We start from the raw sequence: 19,098 nt of genomic DNA on the forward strand, positions 1-19,098 counted from the left end.
AATATCACATACACCGAAGGAAATTTATATTCATACATTAAGGTAAAAGGGAAGTTAAAAATTACATTTGAAAATATATTACACAACAGAGGGAAAAGGAACAACCATCATCTCCATTTTCCTTTTTTCCCAGCTTTCTAAATGACAATTAAATCCAATGCAAATGCGAGAAAGTTAAAAATCATAACTTCTTTTATTTGTTTTTGTGCAAATCACTCCTAAAATTTGTGTGCCTACGCAAGGTTTCCTAAATTCCCCCCATTCTTACCACGATTCAGTTTATGTTTGATCACTATTTCCTTCTCTACGCCTTCGTCTCCTCCCAGAGCGTCCCAACAACACCCTGCCATGACGGCGGAGTCGACTCACCAATGACATACCACCACCAGCATTATCACCATTACTGTCATTCTCATCATCTTGATCTGAGGAATCCGAACCACCAATAGGAGTGCTGTGCCGGATGCCAACTGCACTACCGTCCGATGGGTGGTGCAATGCCCTCTCAGGCTGCCTCAGTCGCCCAGTCCCTGATGACCCAAATGCATGCAATAGGAAAAAGACATTCACCAGATTACCATCAAAGCCCAACCCAAATCCTCCATTCCTTTCCCCAGCTTCCGCATCGAAACCACCATCCTCTTCGTCCGTATCAAATCCATAATTATTTCCTTCTATTACGTAATCTCCAAAAACCATTGCCCCTGGCATGGAAGACTGTATTGTGCTGATCACATCATCCGTCTCCCGCTCATGTTCAAGCCTTCTCCATTTCTGTTCGAGTACTGGATCCACTTCACGCGGCCGTGCAGAGGGGTGTTCTGCCCTCACATGCCTCTTAAGCTCCTTGTAATTTCCGACAAATGAGCAATTCTCTTGCATGCAGCTTCTCTTTTTTGCATTTAGATAATCTCGTGCTGGTTCAAGAACAGTCCAGCCCTTCACCTTTCCCCTACAGAGGGGGCATGCAAGCTCGGAGATTTCACACTTCTGTGCTGGCCATTCAGAATCTGGTAGCACAATTGGATTGTTATCGGAACCAAGCAATGGTTGTCCATGATCAGATGACACCATTTTGGTATAAGCTTTCTTGTACTGGCCAAGACAGTTGGAATGCCGGAAACTAGTTCCACACATGTAGGGTCGGCAACCCTTATCATGAGAGGAACATAGGAGAAGAACGGCATTGTGAGGATACTCCATGCACACAGAACATGTTGCATCATCCCAGTCTTTTTTCTCCAAATCTCTGGAGCATTTCTTCGGGCACAGATCCTCCAATATATCTTGATTAGAGCGCAATGGGTATGGAGTTGGTCTGTATCTTCGGGAAGCAATCCTGCGTCGTCCCCTGCTACCTTTTGCCATTTTCAGGCTTCACCTGCAAACCATATTGCAAAATCTATAAGAACCAGCATAATCCAGACACACACACGTATAACAGCAGACAGAACACCAGGAACTTCCACACCAACATTGGTAGAGTAAAGTTCATCCTACTACTGCAGATGCCAATTCTGTGCAACAATTATCAAAGTCTCAAAGAATAACAAGAAATCAGAACCTTGCATCCGAAAAATAAACCACAAGACGAATCACCAATTATTAGAACTGGTTATCTGGGGAGGAACACGCCTCACAATGGATACAAAGCAGCACATACAGAAGATGGAGTTAGTTGACAAGCTTTGAAACTTAAAAATATCAATAGTTGGCCAAAATTATTAAAAGAAAAAGGGAATCCTGAGTCCTCATAACAAAAGAATCAGATACCAAGTGAGAGAATCTTAAGACACTGAAAACTCTTGGAAACCAACTAGCTCTTGGTCTAGTGGTACTTTTCTTTCCAATGTTGGAACAGGTCCTAATATTGAATCTCCCCTACCCCATTTATCAAAATAATAAAAATTAAGAATTAGTACTTCATACTATCTCCTTCATCAAGTAATCTCAGTTGGGATTGACCAAGGTTCTCACTATACATCCCCCTTTACCCCAGAAATGCATATTTGCAATTTCCTCTAAAATTCCAATTCCTAATATAGTATACTTCTAAGTAACAAGGTGGAGAACAGGATATGGATGTATATCCATTCACAAGGGCAGGTAAAAACAAAAAAACAAAAAAACAAAGAAACAAGTGCCCTCATCCGTCTCACCTGACCACATTCAGGGGACATGTGTCTTCATAGAGTTCAAGAGATGGGACAAGACTGATTTATGGCCATTTAGACCATCCAGAACAGTCGTTTCAATCCTGATATAAAACAGAGGCATCCTTGCTTGACAAATTGCAAATTTCTCCTGACTTAATTAGTTGCAAACTATTACGCTGGTTAACTTAATATGGACTCTGCAATCTAGCAAGACCGGGAAACAGACATATCTCAAGATTAAAGCTTGAATAAAAGCCAAAGACAATTCACAGGCTGTAAATGTTGCAAAGTACTAATGTGAAAAGCTTCAAGCATTGCAAGTAAGGTCTGAAAATTCTACATTCTTCTGAATATTAGTGGAATCAATCTAGTGAATCATGCATCACTTCAAAATCTGGCATCATTTCCTTCCTACAGACATTCCCAATTAAGGTTTAAATAAAGGCAAAGAAAAATTGACAGCCAGTATATAGTAATCCAAAAAAAAAAAAAATCCAAGGATTGCAGAAAGAGGAGAGTGAGTAAACTAGTTGAAATTCAACATTTTTCCAGAATATCATAGGTTATATCAATCTAGTGAATCAGGCATCACTTTGAAATCTGACAACATTTCCTTCCAAAATTGAATACACCAGATAATGAAATGATTAACATGGAATAGGAATTGCAGCAAACTACTTTAAAAGGTTCTGACATGATCAATTTATGAAAGTGGGCATGACACTGACAAGCGTTTGTTTTAAAACTTTTTGTGGGCCAATGTAAGGATCTGCTTGGAATATTTGTAAGTTACAATATTTTACATTTCAGACCTCTATGGTTTAAGGTCGATTTTTTATATAAATTTATTTCACAGAGTGAACAGATTGGAAGTCACAGAATCTTTTCCACCTAGTGACAGAACTGTAATTCTCAGGAGATCAACACTCTTAAGTTCTAAACCATAAACCAGATATAACACATTAAGTAGAACAAACTGTTGTAGCCTGTAGGAGAAGGCACTCCCCTCCTCAATATGCTTACTTGACATCCCAAAATGCACAAGACCAAAGTTATACATATACACTGGTTTAAGCGGACTCCAATGGTTTCAGGACCCTAGAAACACAAACTTCCCCACTGGTTGCATCTAAAACATAAATAGCCATCTGATTCACCACATGGAGTAACATTTTCCATGTTTGGGAAAATGAAATACTGAGACGCAGCAAATAGCTGGCACTGAGGTACAACTGTGTACAGAACATTCCTATCCCATCCCACTTTCACATGTCTAGAAGTCTCATTTTTTTACTTCTTATTTCCTGCAATGCCTAGAGTCTCAGTAGAATTCTGGAAAGATACATAACTCCTTTCAACCAGCCCAAGTATATGCAAGCAAATTATAGAAACGCTTTATGGTCTAAAGATCCCTATTTGTGGTCTGAATTCAAAGAATTGCTCCGTAACAATTGAATGCGATACCAAGAAGATAACTGAAACTATAATAAATATAACCCCAAAAAAAAAAAAAAAAAACAAAGATAACATCCCTTGACGTTGAGATCAACAATCAAACCATTTGGAAAGAAAGAAGAAGAAGAAAGAACACTGAGATCAACTCTCAGATCATAATATTGAAGGAGATCAAATTATCCAGTACTCAATTGAATCTTCAAAGAGAAGAGACACACAATTGCATATACGCCAGTATGAACCTTAGATGGGCGAGGTAATGAAATACCAAAGTAGTATAAATTACCCAAAAATGGCTTCCCCATGAACGAGCCAATCATACCCAGAAAAATGTACATTCCAGCTAATGATATAATCTTGTTAATCCAAACTGAAACCCGAAAGCCTTACCTTTGTCGCAGTCAGAGCAATTCTGGATCCAAGATAAGTTAGTTGGGGAGACTAAAGTGCATCTGAAATACAATTAAAAGAGAAACAAAACCAGGTCAGAGATTTATACAGACTAACGTGTTTAATCAATGAAGCACGCAAGAAGACAGTTAATAAATTAATCAAATAATAAGGAAAATCATGGAACCCAAGCACATGGCACCTGACCTTTATCCATATGAGAGAGATCCACAATATTAATATTCAAATTAAAATTTTGAATAATTAAAAATCCCAAGAGATAAAAAGTGAAAAAGTGAAAATCTTATATACATATATGAAGGCCGAGAGAGCAAAGGAAATTACGCAAACCCAAATCGTGAAATTTTGCTATAAAAAAGAACTAAAAATTAAAGTCGTGCCAGGCTGAGCTGCCCCAACAGAGGACTTTTGATTTCTCAATTTCCAAGCAAAGAATAAACCAAATTTCCAATTTCCAATTTTTTTTAAAAAATAAAAATAAAAAGAGATAGAGAGATGAAACTAGGCAACTGACTGTAATTTCCGTGGTTTCCCTTCCATTTCTCGGCAACCAAACAGATTCTCAAGCTCAAGAAACGAACAAGGAAAAAACATTCGATAACAGAGAAATTGAAAGAGCATCGCACCAGATATATGCAAGTGTTCAAACTCCAACGACGTAATAGCACATGGATAAGAAATTTGGATTTGAGAAAGAGTGAGTGAGAGAGAGAGAAACAGAGAGAGAAAAAGGAAATTAGGGTTTGAGAGCAGAAACTCGAAAGCTTAGGCGGAAAAATCGAGAGACAAAGCGAGGGAGCAAAGGGCGGGAGGGGCAACGAAAAAAGAAGCAAAAGCAATTACCAAATTTTTCGTTGAGTTCGAGTCATTTCTACGCCACTCTCTCTCTCTCTCTCTCTCTCTCTCTCTCTCTTTGTGATTTGAGACCATTTTTTGGACACACAGAGAGAGGAGAGAGAGAGGAGACGTGGGGCAGCTGCTTTAGTTTGACATACACGTGCTGCTATGGAGAATGCGGAGCACGCTCCATTTCAGTGGTTTAAAGCTAGTCACGATGTCACGTGCCGTTGTGCTGTACGGTAAATGTGTGTCCACGTTCTGGCGTTGGTTCCTAACCAAAACTTCACGTGCCTATGACCCTACGAGCTATCTATGACTCTGTCACTCCGAACTTTCGTGTATTCGATTGATTATTCGTCCAATTTCCAGATTTTAATATTTTGTGACATAAACTTACTAAGAGATGTCAAATACAAACACTAATTTGAATTTAATGAATGATGTGGCTATTTGACATATTGTATAACTCAATACTTTATAAATGTTAAAAAATATTATTATTTTATTATTATTTTTTAATGGATTTAAAAAACAATAAAAGCTGGTGGGGTTAGAAGAATAAAAAAATTCGATGGCACTGATTAAAGACAACAAACAGTAATCAAAGCTAAGTGGGGCCAAAGAAAATAAAAAATTCATACCAAGGAAATAACGCCTCCAGTATGTTGCAGTCAATTTTGACGTCTTTGCTACCTTCTTTTCCATGTCAGTAATGACAACTCAATTGGATCTCTAAGTAGCTTCAATTGTTACCGTTTGTCATACCACCAATCATTTAACGGGTCAATTAGAAATGCTCTAACAAACTCAAGAAAAATAAAGAATTTTTTGACCAAGAAAATACCTCAATTCTCAACCTAAATAATAGAGAATAATCCACCAATATGTGATTGAAAAATGAAATGTAGGTGTTTTTTTTATATCGCTAATGGCTCCTAAATAATTTTAACTCGTCCAAGATGGGTCATGAGGAGTATATTGAATTTAAAATATCTAGAAGAGTTCTTTATGATTGCAAAAGGGGCATGAGAAATGTTAGAGAGAGAGAGAGAGAGAGATGGAGAATGGTGATTTTAAACATGAATAACTTATTTTATCTTTGGCCATAATTACCACTAGCCTTTCTGCACGTGCTTCCGCACCTGCGAGAGGTTTTTTTTTTTTTTTACTTTAAATTTATTTAAAATTAAAAAAGATAATGGGTAGTTGTGGTCCATAAAAATAGGATCCATTATCTGATTATTCTTTTTATTTTATTTTTTTTAATATGAAAAGTGTGAATTTACCATATTATCCTCATTTAATTAGTAATTTCAATTCTTAATGTTTGCATTATCCAAGGGTATTTTCTGGTATTTTGAATGTTTCACCATTCTCTGCCTTTTGCTTTATATATATAGATTAAGAATTAAAAAAACATTTAAAATATAAATTAAATTTACTCAATACACACACATACGTTCCTGCAACCCTAGTTAGACTTTTTTCACAAACCATCATATCTTCCTACAACTCTAACAAGATTTATACGCTTATATTGGTGAAAACATACATAGTATTTATTTATAAGGGTGAGATTGAAGTTAGGGAGGCTTCGAATGAGGTGTGAGTTAATTTTTTGGCATTTTCCAAGTTTAGGGTTGCATGATGGTCACTGATTACGTGCGGCAGACGAGTACCAAACATGATTCCACTAAAACATTAAACATATTTTATTTGATCGGCTGTTAACTTTAGATGTAGTAGAGGTCCACTGTAAAGTGGAAAGGGGTTTGGTATCGTATGACCGAATCTTACCTATTATTTGGTGGCGACGAATCGAAATGTAATTTTTTTTTTAAATAACTTGTTGTCGATCACAAATTTAATGTAAACTATTTTGACCTTACTTATATTGAAGGAACAAGAACAAGGTGACACTGCTACTGAAGGCAACAATGTTGGAACAAAATATGTAATGGACTATATTGATCAATTCATAACTTGCGAGGTAATCATTTTGAGTATCTTTTTTTTTTTTTTTTTACGTGGCATCAATGTTTCAAACTTTAACTTCAAATAACATGGGTTTAATGTGTACATATTCAAAGTTAGAGATGCATTAATTAGATGGACTTGTGCATAAGGAAAAATGAATAATATTGTAATTGTTATTAGAAGGTCTGATTTTGAAGGTCAGGGCAACAGTAAATATGAGTCTTGCAAGTCTAGCGAGACAAATGGTGTAATGTCAGCTGCAAATGTTGATACAAAAAAGTGTTCGAGGGACACTAGTACCAAGAAATATGGATGTCCATTCTTAACAAAAGGTGTCAATACTGATGATGAGGATGATTGGAAGTTTTACAGAGCACATAACCATGTTGTTTCAGAATATCTTTAAGGTCATTCATTTGTAAGGCAACTTTCTGAAGAGGAGAATGTCTTGTTGGTTGACATGTCTAAGAGTTTGGTAAAACCTATAGATATTTCGGTCATTGTGAAGGAAAGAGATGCAATGAATATTTCAACTATTAAGACAATATATAATGCTAAGATCCGAAATAGAACCAAAGAATTTGATGGGGGAACATAAATGCAACAATTGCTTACTAAGTTGTCCGAACACAATATTATTGAGTAGTATAAGACATTTGGTGATATTGTAATTGACTTATTTTGGATACACCCTATTACGATTGAGATTTTGCAGGCATTTCCATATGTATTTATCATGAATTGCACTTATAAAACTCATAGGTATCGTTTCCCACTATTGCAAATTGTTGGGGTGACATCTACTAATATGAAATTCTCTGTTGCCTATGTGTATATTAATGCCAAGAAAGAAGACAATTACACATGAGCATTAACTAGATTGATGAGGTTGTTGGATGATGATTGTCTTTCTAGTGTTATTGTCACCAATCGAGAGTTAGCACTCATAAATTCCATTACGTCTATATTTCCAAGTACACAACATTTATTATGTGTATGACATATTAATAAAGGAGTGTTTGCAAACTGTAAGAAGTTATTTGGGACCCTAAAACAAAGGAAGCAATTTAATGGGGCTTAGAATACTTTGTTTGGTTTAGAAACGGAGGAGGAATATTGGCGTTGTTTGCGACAGATTGAGTCTAAGTTTAGTGAATTTAAAAGGGCTCTCGAATACAAACATGACAATTGATTAAATCCATTTAAGGATAGGTTTGTGGCCACATGGATATACACTTATAGCGAAAATTGCACATGCAAAGTTGAAGCGACAACTTTGCTCAAGTTAACTTAAGTTTGAGGGATCGTGGGTAGATTCACTCATTGTTAAAGCTGGAACACACAAATATTAAGGCATATTTTGAAAAGAGTCGATGTTTTATTCAACATATGGTCAAACATCCGGAGTTGAGAGAGTTAGTAGGTTTGTTTCTATAACAGTTTTGAGTGTAATTGTGTGCGAGTTAAAAAAGGTAAATTCAGTTTACTTATTGCATGTGCATATATGGCCTACATAGTTAACTTTGTAATTTATTTTAAAACATGTTTGAGATGGATAAGGTGGATGCTCTATCATGTGGTTGTGCTATTCGTCGAACCCACCAATTACCGTGTACACATGAAAATGTGGTGTAGAGAGATCGTGGTGTACCAATCCTACTTGATGGGATGCATTCACATTGAAGGAAATTAGATCTTATCAATGTATGAAAGAGTAGTCAGGATACAACTTCACCAGGAAAGTCGCAATTACAAAGATTCAATATGTGGTATGAGCAACAAGATGATGAAAAGAAGAGATAACTCCAGATGATACTCAAAGAGCTAATGAACCTTAGTTCTACTTTGCTTACTGAACCAAAAATAAGTTCTACTTTGCTTAATGAACCAAACATAAGTTACAGACCAAAGGGAGACCGCGAAAAGTTGACACTTATACTTGTTGTTAGCCATAAGCATTTGAGATTGTTAAGGGTACCTTTATCCATTTTGGTTATGACAGCCACTCACTAATGCTTATGATGGCACGATCAGCCTCCATTGCTTCACCTGAAAATAAACCAAAGGAGAGCTTCACTACCTCACTAAAAAGCAAACCGAATATAGAGACATAGTTATGGCAAGGACATTGCTCATAATGTCTTATGTTTTTAAGAAGTGTATTCGAGAGCACAAATGATACAAAGAAATTGAGCGAGCGCTTAATTATTTTGGTGATGGATTTGCACAATTCTTTTGTTGGATGACCATGCTTGACGTGGATTGACTTGGATAACCCATGAAATATGGTGTTCAAAACTGATGACTTGGCGATGTTCTCCATAAGGAAGTCAATCTCGAGTTTGTCCTTGTGATTAAAGCTTTTGGTGGGTTGGCCCATATGGTTGTCTTCTAACATCATTACTTTGTAGTGGTCTTCCACATCCTCCTTGTCATCTAAAATCAAGGGCAAAACAATTTGTGTGACAGTGGCGTTGATATCTAGCCATAACTGAGATTTCTCGACGGTTTTCGGTAAGTCGAAGACTTGGAGGATTTGCGTGGCGTAATAAGGATCGCCCAACACCTTCCAATACTCATCAACAGTGGCCATACAACAACAAGTCTAGAGCAACTAGCAAAGTCTAAGAAAAATGAAAAAATTGAAGAAGAAAGTGAAAGAGCTAGGGTTGAAAGCAAATGTTGCTGAGACTTAAAATGAGAGACGTTACTCTTATTTTCCCAATTTGGTTATAGCTTGGTAAGAGATATGATAGTTTTCTAATTGTATTAGGATTTACCATCGACTACAACTGCAGAATTTCCATCCATCGTGCCATTTAAATTGTACAGGGTTCCATCGAGCAAAAAGCAACTGCAAAAATTACGTAGCAATTCCATTTAAAATGTATTTTAACATTTTATATTCCATTAAAGAATTAATTAATTATGTTTTTTGTTTGTTTAATAATTAGTATGAATGCTCAACAGAGAAGCATGGTCTGTTGGGGGACCACGTTGGGGCTAATCCTCTTGAGAGGCTAACCTTGCCGCCCTAAGTCTCCTCGTTGAGGGTCTAGGACGCTCTCTATCAAGTCGAGATGATGCAGCCTCAATAGTACTTCTACAAGTCCTTTTCATATTTGAAAAACAATATTAGGTATAATCTCAGTAACAAATTCAGTAGACTACCACTATAAAACAGAAATAAATTCGGTAGACAACCACTGAAACATTGAAACAAATTCATTAAACTACCACTAAAACAATGCAATGATTTCGGTGGTAACCCATCGAAAGTTAGGGCTATTTTAGTAAGGCCAGGTTCAAACTCATTCATCCATTTTTAACAAAATCACAACTATGAATACATATTTATACTTTAAAACACATCAAATCTTTGAAATATCACTCAGAAACATAAAATTACAAATCAAAATCGAAGGCTAACCTTGCGTTCTTCACGACCCTGGATTAGTGGCGTCGTTGTCGAGAAGTTGTGCGATGAAGTTTAGCAATACACGGGTCTTCAATGGGGTTTAGCGATACGAGTTTGCGATACGGGTTTGTGATGGGATGGGTTTTAGTAATATAACGAGTTATCGATAGAGTGTAAAAAAATAAAGTGTGTGATGGGTTTAGGTTAGTTAGGATAAATTAGGAAGAAATAATGTGTGTAGAAAGGGTACATAATCTCCGACAACATATTCAATGCATTCCAAAAGCTCCGTTTTATGTTTAACTCTTTCTCGAAAAAGTTCTCAATCCCAAAAAAAGTATAGCAACAAATCTCACATGAACCATCCGAACATTGATCAAATATTGGAGGAAGATTTAGATATAGTAAATGACCGAATGAATAATCATCACTAACAATTTTCATCAAGCTTTAGATGATGTAAATATGCGAACACTCTGTAGTAATTTGGCAATATCTCTTTATGCAAAACTCCAATTGATGTGGAGTTCCTCCCCAAGGATGTGCTTCCCACGCTCTGATACCAATTGACAGCGCACGTAGTGGGCAAAGAATGACAACCACAAAAAACCTTAATCCTGAAATTGAGGACACATGCCTCTAATATACCAAAACAACATATGCTCATCTATCTCAACAAGATTATTTCGAGCCGCCAACTAATAAAGTTTATGTGGTATAGTCTGTTAGTGTTCATTTCTTTTGTCTCAAATTTTACAACTATTGATAAATTAATTTTTGGTAGTTGGGCGATATGAAGGTTGAGCTCATGTGCTTCTGCATTTTTTCCCACACATCTCAATCTTGTTGTTTTCGCATATAGGTCGCTTTCAGTTGTTGCCATCACGTTGAGGCACGACCCCTAAACCTTGTTGCTACAAGCAAAACTTTCTTATATATTAGGACCTCCTTAAACTCCAAAACCTCTTCGACAGAATTAAGCCAATCTAGAAATTCTCCGTGTTGTCAATTCTTGAACCCGCATCTCGACGCTGCACATCTAGATTCTCGATCAGTCTCATTTCTTCACATTGAACTTGCTCGCCAAAAGGATTTGTTTCCATTTTTTAGGCAAGCAACTCAACTTGTTGTGCCAAGCATCCAATATCGTCCCTTCCATACACATCATTTGTATTAGGTTCACGTCCTTGGCTCATTCCACTACTTCCCTTTCTTCACAGCATGATGCACCTAAGCTCCAATACCAACTGATGCAGCGTATTAAAGCAAGGGTGTTTGGAAACACGAATCACAAACCACAAATCACCAATCCCCGTTTAATCTAAGAATTGAATTTGTTGATTCAAAGAATGCCCAAATCATGAGCAAATGATCCATGTTAACAATCACGATTGTTTCAAGCTTAAATCATCCATTCAACTAGTCTTGAAGAGGAGATCTATACAAACGTGTTAAACCCTATAGCTAAGCAAACCATATATAAAAAACAAAACAAGACATTTTAGCTTCCAAAATACAGACCGCATAGGGTTTAAATCTACTTGTTACCCACAAAAGGTTCTTATTTAAAGCTGGGTTGGGAACAACCCTGACCATTCCAAGTTGGGTCAAGAACAACCCTGACCATTCCAACAGAGAAAATTCATAAATGATCAACATGAGAAGAAGATGGTCCCAACTGTTCCTAAGTAACATCCAAAGTAATAGACAAGTTCCTACCCCCACCAAAAGCACGAGCCTCAGATCGTATAATATATATATATATATATATCATTGCAAGTCCTCTTATTAAGACTTAAATTCCACATAAGTAAAACCTATTCCCATAAATATTAACATATACAGAGCATAATCTTATATATATATATATATATATTCAATCATCAGTGTAATAAGGCTTATAGAAATGTAGAGAGATTGAGCAGAAGAAAGAGGATAGAATTTCAGAGAGAGAGAGAGATTGGAGAGGAAGCTAGCTAAGAATGTATTAGCTCAGCTCCAATATGTCATGCATATATTGTGCTCTGACAAAACCGTTAGGAATGGAATATTCCTCATTTACATCATTCAATCCTAGCCACTCATTTAACTATCCTATGAGATAGAGACAAGTGGCACAAGACTATTACATTTTCAGCTGCATATTTGGATTGTGATCCAAAGCTACCAAAGAATAGAAACTTCTTTTTGTTCTAATTACATTTCAGCAATCACACTTATAAACCAACACTCCCTTCTAAGTATTGTGCTGAAATGACTCCTAGAGCTTTCCTCGGATATTCAAAACAATCTCTTGCCAAAGGCTTGGTAAAAATGTCAGCAAGTTGCTCTTCAGTTTTGCAATATAGTAGATCAATCTCACCATCTTGAAGTGCATCTCGAATGAAATAAAAGCTTCGATTGATAAGTCTGGTTTTGTGATGATGAACTGGATTCTTCGATATAGCAATAGCTGAAGTATTATCATATAGCAATTTAGTTGGTTCTACTTGCTCTTCCCCAAAGTCTGATAGTACAAACCTCATCCAAATAGCTTGTGCAGTAGCTTGTAGCTATAAAAAATAATACATAATATAGGCAATCAATTTGGCGATCCAAAATGTCTAAATATCATTCAATAACAATAGGTAAACTTTGAAAAAGAAAAAGATAGCCTACAAGATTATTAAATTCAAATAGAATTCCAACACAATGATTGTCTTATGCAAAGATCATTCATCATTCACAATTCAAAATTCACAAAACACAAAAACAATCATAAAATATAAAAAACAATAAAAAAAACTCACTTCACTCGTTTATTCTTAGGAGGTAAATATAGAAATAAGACATTGCTTAACCTTAAAAATGCTTTAAAGTGTGAGAAAATTTGTGGCAAACCTTGTCACCGCTAGACATATGATCTCCTTATTGTCGGTGTAATGCCTTATCAAAGTAAGCACTAATGTATGCTCATAAACAAACTTCACCAATATCAAATCAATACAATGGGCGGCAAATGGAGTCGACCACAATTTCTTCCTTTTTTCCATAAGTTTCTTCTATGAATTCTTATTTTTTTATACCATATCTGACCGGACCCTCTCATTCTTCGCATGGACATGTTTTAGCCCTTTGGGCCATGTGCACAAAGTCCCACATCGAATCCCAAATAGTCTATAAAAAAGGTTCTTGCCCCAAGATACCAGGTAATAGTAATTTGGCACAAACTATTTGTACCCTGATCATATAATTAGAATGCATATAATTGGAAATTGCTTTGTCCCACCAGGTAATAGTAACTTGGCACAAACTATTTGTTGCACGTCGCAAATTATTTAGTGCTCAACTCATGCATGGTAAGGAGTTTAAACCCTGATCATATAATTGGAAATTGCTTCCATCGTGGAGAAGTAAAACAAACTATTTGTGGCATTGAATGAAATTCCACAATTGAATAACCAACGCTCGATCTTTAAATGGACATCCTTTATTTCCTCCTTTTTTTTTTACTTTGAAATTAAATGTACTTTGTTGAGCTTGTGAGGACACACATACCTGTCAATTGGTCTTCTAGGCCTAGGAGCTAAAAAACTCTCACCACTTGGAGTTGGAACACTCCAACAACACTCCAACTCCCACTCTCATTCCCACTGCCAATTTCATAATTCATAGATTTCAAATCTTCATTAGATGTTTCACTCCCAAATTGGCCTTGCTCATGAAGTAATTCATTTTGCTTCTCCATGGTCATCTTGAATTTTTTTAAAGTACTCCTCACATTCTTTTTTGACAGGTGAAACCGTTGAACAAGGCTTTATATTATTGTGAGTCTGAGCTAAGTGATCTTTGAGCCTAATAATACTCCCAGTGCAATTTTCATCACAAAAACACCTTAAATATTTGTCCCCTTCATCTTTGTTTCCCCACTTCCAAACAAAATCCTTCGTCATTATCAAATGGAGAGACTGCAATAAACAAATCAATTCACCAACAAGTTTTTATTTTCCTAGGTTTCTAGCGTATGTCAATTTAAAAATTCTTAGCTTTGGTATATTATTGATTTCAGCCCCGCCCAATTTTGCAATTTCATGGCTTTTGTCAATTCAGAAAATATGTATTGGTCCGAATGCATTGCCAAGTTACCCACCAAGACTAGACTCTACATTTCTTTGTATTATAACGGTTGCCCACAAGCGGGAAAAGCACTTCAAAATTGAAAGCGCGAAGACAAAGAAACGCTCCAAATCAAAAGAAAGGAGAAAAATGAGAAGAGCTTCAATAAGGGGTCGGCGACCAAAGGAGTCCTTCAACCCACGGCCACCGCCAGCAACGCCGCTGGACCACTTCCGCCACCGAGACTCCGATGCCAGTTTCGCAAGTAGCCGCCCTTCCTCCGTGGGGATGGGCCCCACCTCCAACGCCCTCGACCTCTACAAAGACCGCTCCTTCCAGCAGGCCACCCTCTCCTCCATCAATTCCTACTTGGCCTCCCACTCTCTGCAAATCTTCCTCAAATTCCCGATCCCCTCCGCCAAGGAAATCACCGAAACCTTAAAATTCCTCGTCGCCCGCCTCGACTACCCTAACCCCAAGCTCGAAGACGACCTCCCCGTCATACTCAAATTCCTCAAATGCCCCTTCAAGCCCAACAAGTCCGTGCTCCGAAACCCTACCGTCAACCACCACCAGTGGCCTACTTTGCTCGCCGTCATCCACTGGCTCTTCCAGATTGTGCTCTACAACGATCATCTCGCTTCCAATTCCGGCGCCTTCGTCGACAACAACGCCATGTCTGCGTACGCGCTGGAGAGCTATTCGTATTATATTAGCGGGGATGATGATTCCGTGGAGGCGTTGGATCGGCAGTTCTTGGAGAAGTTGGAGGCGGAGAGGGAGAATGCGGAGGAGAGTATTAGGGTTTTGGAGGCGACCGCGGCGGAGCTGGAGGGGAAGATGGAGGAGATGAGGTCCGGGCCTTCCAAGAGGGAGGCGCTGGAGAAGGAGAGGGGTGTGTTGGAGCAGGATGTGAACAAGTTCAATGAAATGATTGGGAGTCTGGCAAAGAGTGTCGCGAAATTGGAGGCCGTTTTGGAGGCAAAAGAGAAGGAGTTGGAGGCCAAAGTGGCGGACACTCGGAGGATTTGCGAGGAGAATGAGGAGTTGAAGAAGAGGGTGGAATTGCAGACCTTCAATGCCAGGGACGTGGATAGAATGAAGAGGGAATTGCAGGCTGTGGAGAGGGATATAGGTGAAGCCGAGCTGGCGAGGAATGCGTGGGAGGAGAAGGCTTGGGATCTTGATACCATGCTTAGCCATAAGTTTAAGGAGCTTGAGACTTTGGCTATGGAATGCAACCAGGCTATGAGGAGGTTTGTCCTCCTTATCATGTGATTTTAGTGTTGCCAATTGATTTATGAAATTTTTGTTGCATAATGCATGAAAATGATAAGTTGATCTAGATGTTCATGGACCCATTAAGCACTTTACCTTGGGCATTGATTTGTTTGAAGGTGTTTGCTTACTCTTTTCGTGGGTCATCTATGCCTTACAAATATTCTTTAGGTTGACTAAAACATCCAAGATAGTTTTCATGAATTGCCACATGTTTTAGCCGCTTTTTAAGTGCTTTAAGTTGAGATAAGTAATTATTGTTCTTTTCCTTGTTTGTTTATGTCAGTTCTTATTTCTTGAAGTTTTAATTATATTGGTACTATGAATGAATCAAAAAAGACGCAGTCTAAGTTTGTTTGATTATTTGTTTTAATTGCTTGCTGGCTAATGACAGTTGACAGTGCCATTTCGACGATTTTACTCATCGTTGTATGCAATCGTTCTCTTTTTGGTGGTAGCAGGTTGAAACTTGGTAATGGCTTTCAGTATGTATTGAATGCTAAGGGATCAACACCAGCTGATATGATGGGGATTGACTACAAATTAACATTAAAGCCAGCACTTAACTCTTACTCTGATGATATAAAGAAAAGCTCTGTGGAAAAACTGGAAGAGTTGATTTCCCTTCAGCAACAGTCAAGTGAACTTTCTGCTACAATTGAGGGAAAAAGAAATTTTATAGCGACACTTCAATCTCATATTGACGAAGTAAGTGGATCAACACTAATCCTTATACAGATTAATTTTTTCCACATAGGAAAGGGCTGAGTTCTTTATTAGTGTAGGGTATTATCGTTTTCTTGTTAGGTTATTTGAAAAGTGCTCATGGGTACAAAACTTAGTCAATTACTGCATGAGTGCACGCTATACCAGAAGTATGTAGAAGTCAGTCCTGATCTCTTGGACTACAGGGGTCCAAGAGATTTGTGGTCACTCACCGTTGGATGTAAATTCAACGGTTCACTCATTCTTGCACTCCTTTTAAGACACTTTTTTGAACCACTGGATTAATATCCAACAGTGGGTGACCACAATCTCTTGGACTCCTGTGGTCCAAGAGATCGGGACTGATGTAGAAGTAACCTTTCATGGCCTGGTTGTTCTTGTCATAAAACCACGTAGTAACATCATTCTGTCTGATGATGAACCTTTTCGTTATTTCTTTCCATGAAAAAATTCTCCACTGCTCAAAGAAACTAATCCACAAATAATTTCCACATTTCAGTTTCACAGGGGTATGAGCGTGCACGTATGTACACACAGACACATATTGGCTAGATAGATTCAGGAGTTTACAATAAGCATGAACTTGACAGAACCAATCTGGTTTCAGAAGTTTCAACAGTGTGTTTGGTTTCAGTTCAATCAAACCCAGCATGACGTAAATATGAACGTGGTGGCACTGCTGTGTTCAAGCTTTACCATTATGTTTTAGTTCTGTTTTGCATACTGGTCTTGATGCTTCTTTCTGGTTTTATTGTTTTGGCCCGTATCTACACAAGTTTTTATGCACCAAATTCTTTACCTTAGCAAATTTATTTTGTGTCTTCTAGTAATGTATAAGACTTCATCCTGTCGATTATTAGGTATATATTGATGAACATTTAGAACATAGGCTGTTCTATGAAATTTAAAGATGATCAAATGGTTGAGTGGTTGGAATTGAACCCTGGTCCGCTGCTTTTCTTTTGATAATTTTTTAGCCCCTGGGTTTCTGCTGATGGATCCTGTTGTTTTTAGGCGTAGGATTGATGTTTTTGTTGAACAAGTTATCTCTCCATCTTATTATGTCCAGCTATGATGTTACACATTAGTTTTATAAACTGATATTACTCCCCAGTGCATTGCTATGCTCTGAGCTTGAATTATTGCTACCAAGTTGAGCATAATGAAGTCCGATTTATTAGTGTTGTATGTCTAACCAAGTAAAAAATCACTGTAACTGTTATGATTATTTGCATTTGTGACATAAACTAGCATTGAAAACAAATTATTTAGGAGAATAAGTCACATTTCTTGTACTTATGGGCAATCTGATGCCACTGGGTTTTATGCATCTATTGGCAACTATCAGAAATTTCTGGTTATATATTATTTAAAAGCAATGCCTTCAGTTTGTTGATATTGGCTTGGATAGAATGGTTTCTGGAAGTTGGTATTTCTCTTATAGAGGAAAGGGAGGACCATTTCCAAATATTGATCCTTTGGCAACTTCTGGAAACCAGCCTTACTTTTGAAGCGTCTTGTGGTTTTTATTATTTATTTATTTATTTATTTTTTATGGCTAAACGTTTGAAACTTGTGGGATAAATGACCTCAGTTAATCTAATTGGTTTTGCTGCACTGTGGTTTGGAGGAAAGAGATAGTATTTGCAAGGGTTTTTTTGATTTCATATTTTACTCATGAATAATTTATCCATCAGGTGGAAGCTCAACTTAATTTGTTGAAGAAAGATACGCACGACTACACTTACAGATGTACAATTGAAGCCAGACAGATGATGGACGATGTTCAAATGGAGGCTCATAACTTGGATATTTTGGAAAGAGACGCAGAAGAGATTCTGAAGGTATTGCTACTTATTTCTTGGACAATTAAATTTAAGGTTTCAATTTACTTGTTAATGGAAATTTGTCAAGCTTTAACTCGTAATAAATTTTATTTTTCTCGTAGACCTCCAAATTGAAATTGCAGGAGACAATCAAACAAACTGAAGAAGAAACGAAGAAGTGCGCTTATGAACTCATGACTGTTATTGACTCGGTCTCAAAGCACAAAGAATACGTGCAGTCTAAGATTTTAGAAATGAGGAGAGATGTCTCAGAAACTGCTGTTGCGGTATCTGACGCTCACAAAGGTTCCTTGCAATCCCAATTTGGTTTTCTGTCTCATGCAAACCAGCAATAGGTAACAACGCTCCAATTTGTTTCTCTGTCTTGAGCCATTGTCTTGCTTGCTGTTTATCCGGTATTTTATATGCTCGTAAAAGTACCGCCGCGATATCATCTGATTGGTAAAAACTGCGATCTTAATTAATTTAGTGATCTTTGTAACTTATTTTCATCAATGGAACTAATCAGATGGGGAAATAGTTCACAATTTACAATTCGGATTTAGGCTGTCAACTGAATAGGAGATTGTGGTATTCCGAGTTTGTATGGTAGCGGTATTTGTGGATCTTACAAAGCTTTACCATGTCAACATATATTGGAGCTGAATCTGATGCCCTCTCGAGCTAAGTTTTTAATTTTTATACTCTTTGTCCAGCACAAAAGTCATTCATAGTCTTTCAATAGGAGTATCAATATATACTAGTCAAGTCCACTTTTCTTATTACAAGGGAAACAAGATTAATAGCTTTTATTGACACTTGAAAGATAATGTTTATATACCTACCTAGCTTAGATATTAAATAAAATTTAATTTTTGGCCAGGAAATGAAATTATGTCCAAGGACAATTGGGAAA

The 19,098-nt window shown here is 37.3% G+C and overlaps 2 protein-coding genes across 6 annotated transcripts; one reads left to right on the plus strand and one right to left on the minus strand.

The window, feature by feature from the left end:
* Nucleotides 1-9: 9 nt before the first annotated feature.
* On the minus strand, nt 10-4,948 carry LOC117613826. Of its 5 annotated transcripts, none has more exons than XM_034342414.1 (3): nt 4,866-4,948; nt 4,002-4,063; nt 10-1,381 (listed from the first exon to the last, which is right to left on the minus strand). In XM_034342414.1, the coding sequence occupies exon 3, from the start codon at nt 1,366-1,368 to the stop codon at nt 280-282; it is 1,089 nt and encodes a 362-aa protein (XP_034198305.1). In that variant the 5' UTR covers nt 1,369-1,381; nt 4,002-4,063; nt 4,866-4,948; the 3' UTR covers nt 10-279. The 5 variants fall into 5 exon arrangements, with proteins under 5 accessions (XP_034198305.1, XP_034198303.1, XP_034198304.1 ...); XM_034342412.1 differs by having other exon boundaries at nt 4,649-4,941; XM_034342413.1 differs by having other exon boundaries at nt 4,537-4,941.
* Nucleotides 4,949-14,392: 9,444 nt separating this feature from the next.
* LOC117616828 (kinetochore protein NDC80 homolog) lies at nt 14,393-18,863 on the plus strand. The gene is made up of 4 exons (XM_034346255.1): nt 14,393-15,608; nt 16,092-16,338; nt 18,054-18,200; nt 18,305-18,863. The coding sequence occupies exons 1-4, from the start codon at nt 14,503-14,505 to the stop codon at nt 18,536-18,538; spliced, it is 1,734 nt and encodes a 577-aa protein (XP_034202146.1). The 5' UTR covers nt 14,393-14,502; the 3' UTR covers nt 18,539-18,863.
* The last annotated feature ends 235 nt before the right edge of the window (nt 18,864-19,098 follow it).

The sequence above is a fragment of the Prunus dulcis genome, chromosome 1, assembly GCF_902201215.1.
Source record: "Prunus dulcis chromosome 1, ALMONDv2, whole genome shotgun sequence".
NCBI classification, from domain to species: Eukaryota; Viridiplantae; Streptophyta; class Magnoliopsida; order Rosales; family Rosaceae; genus Prunus; species Prunus dulcis.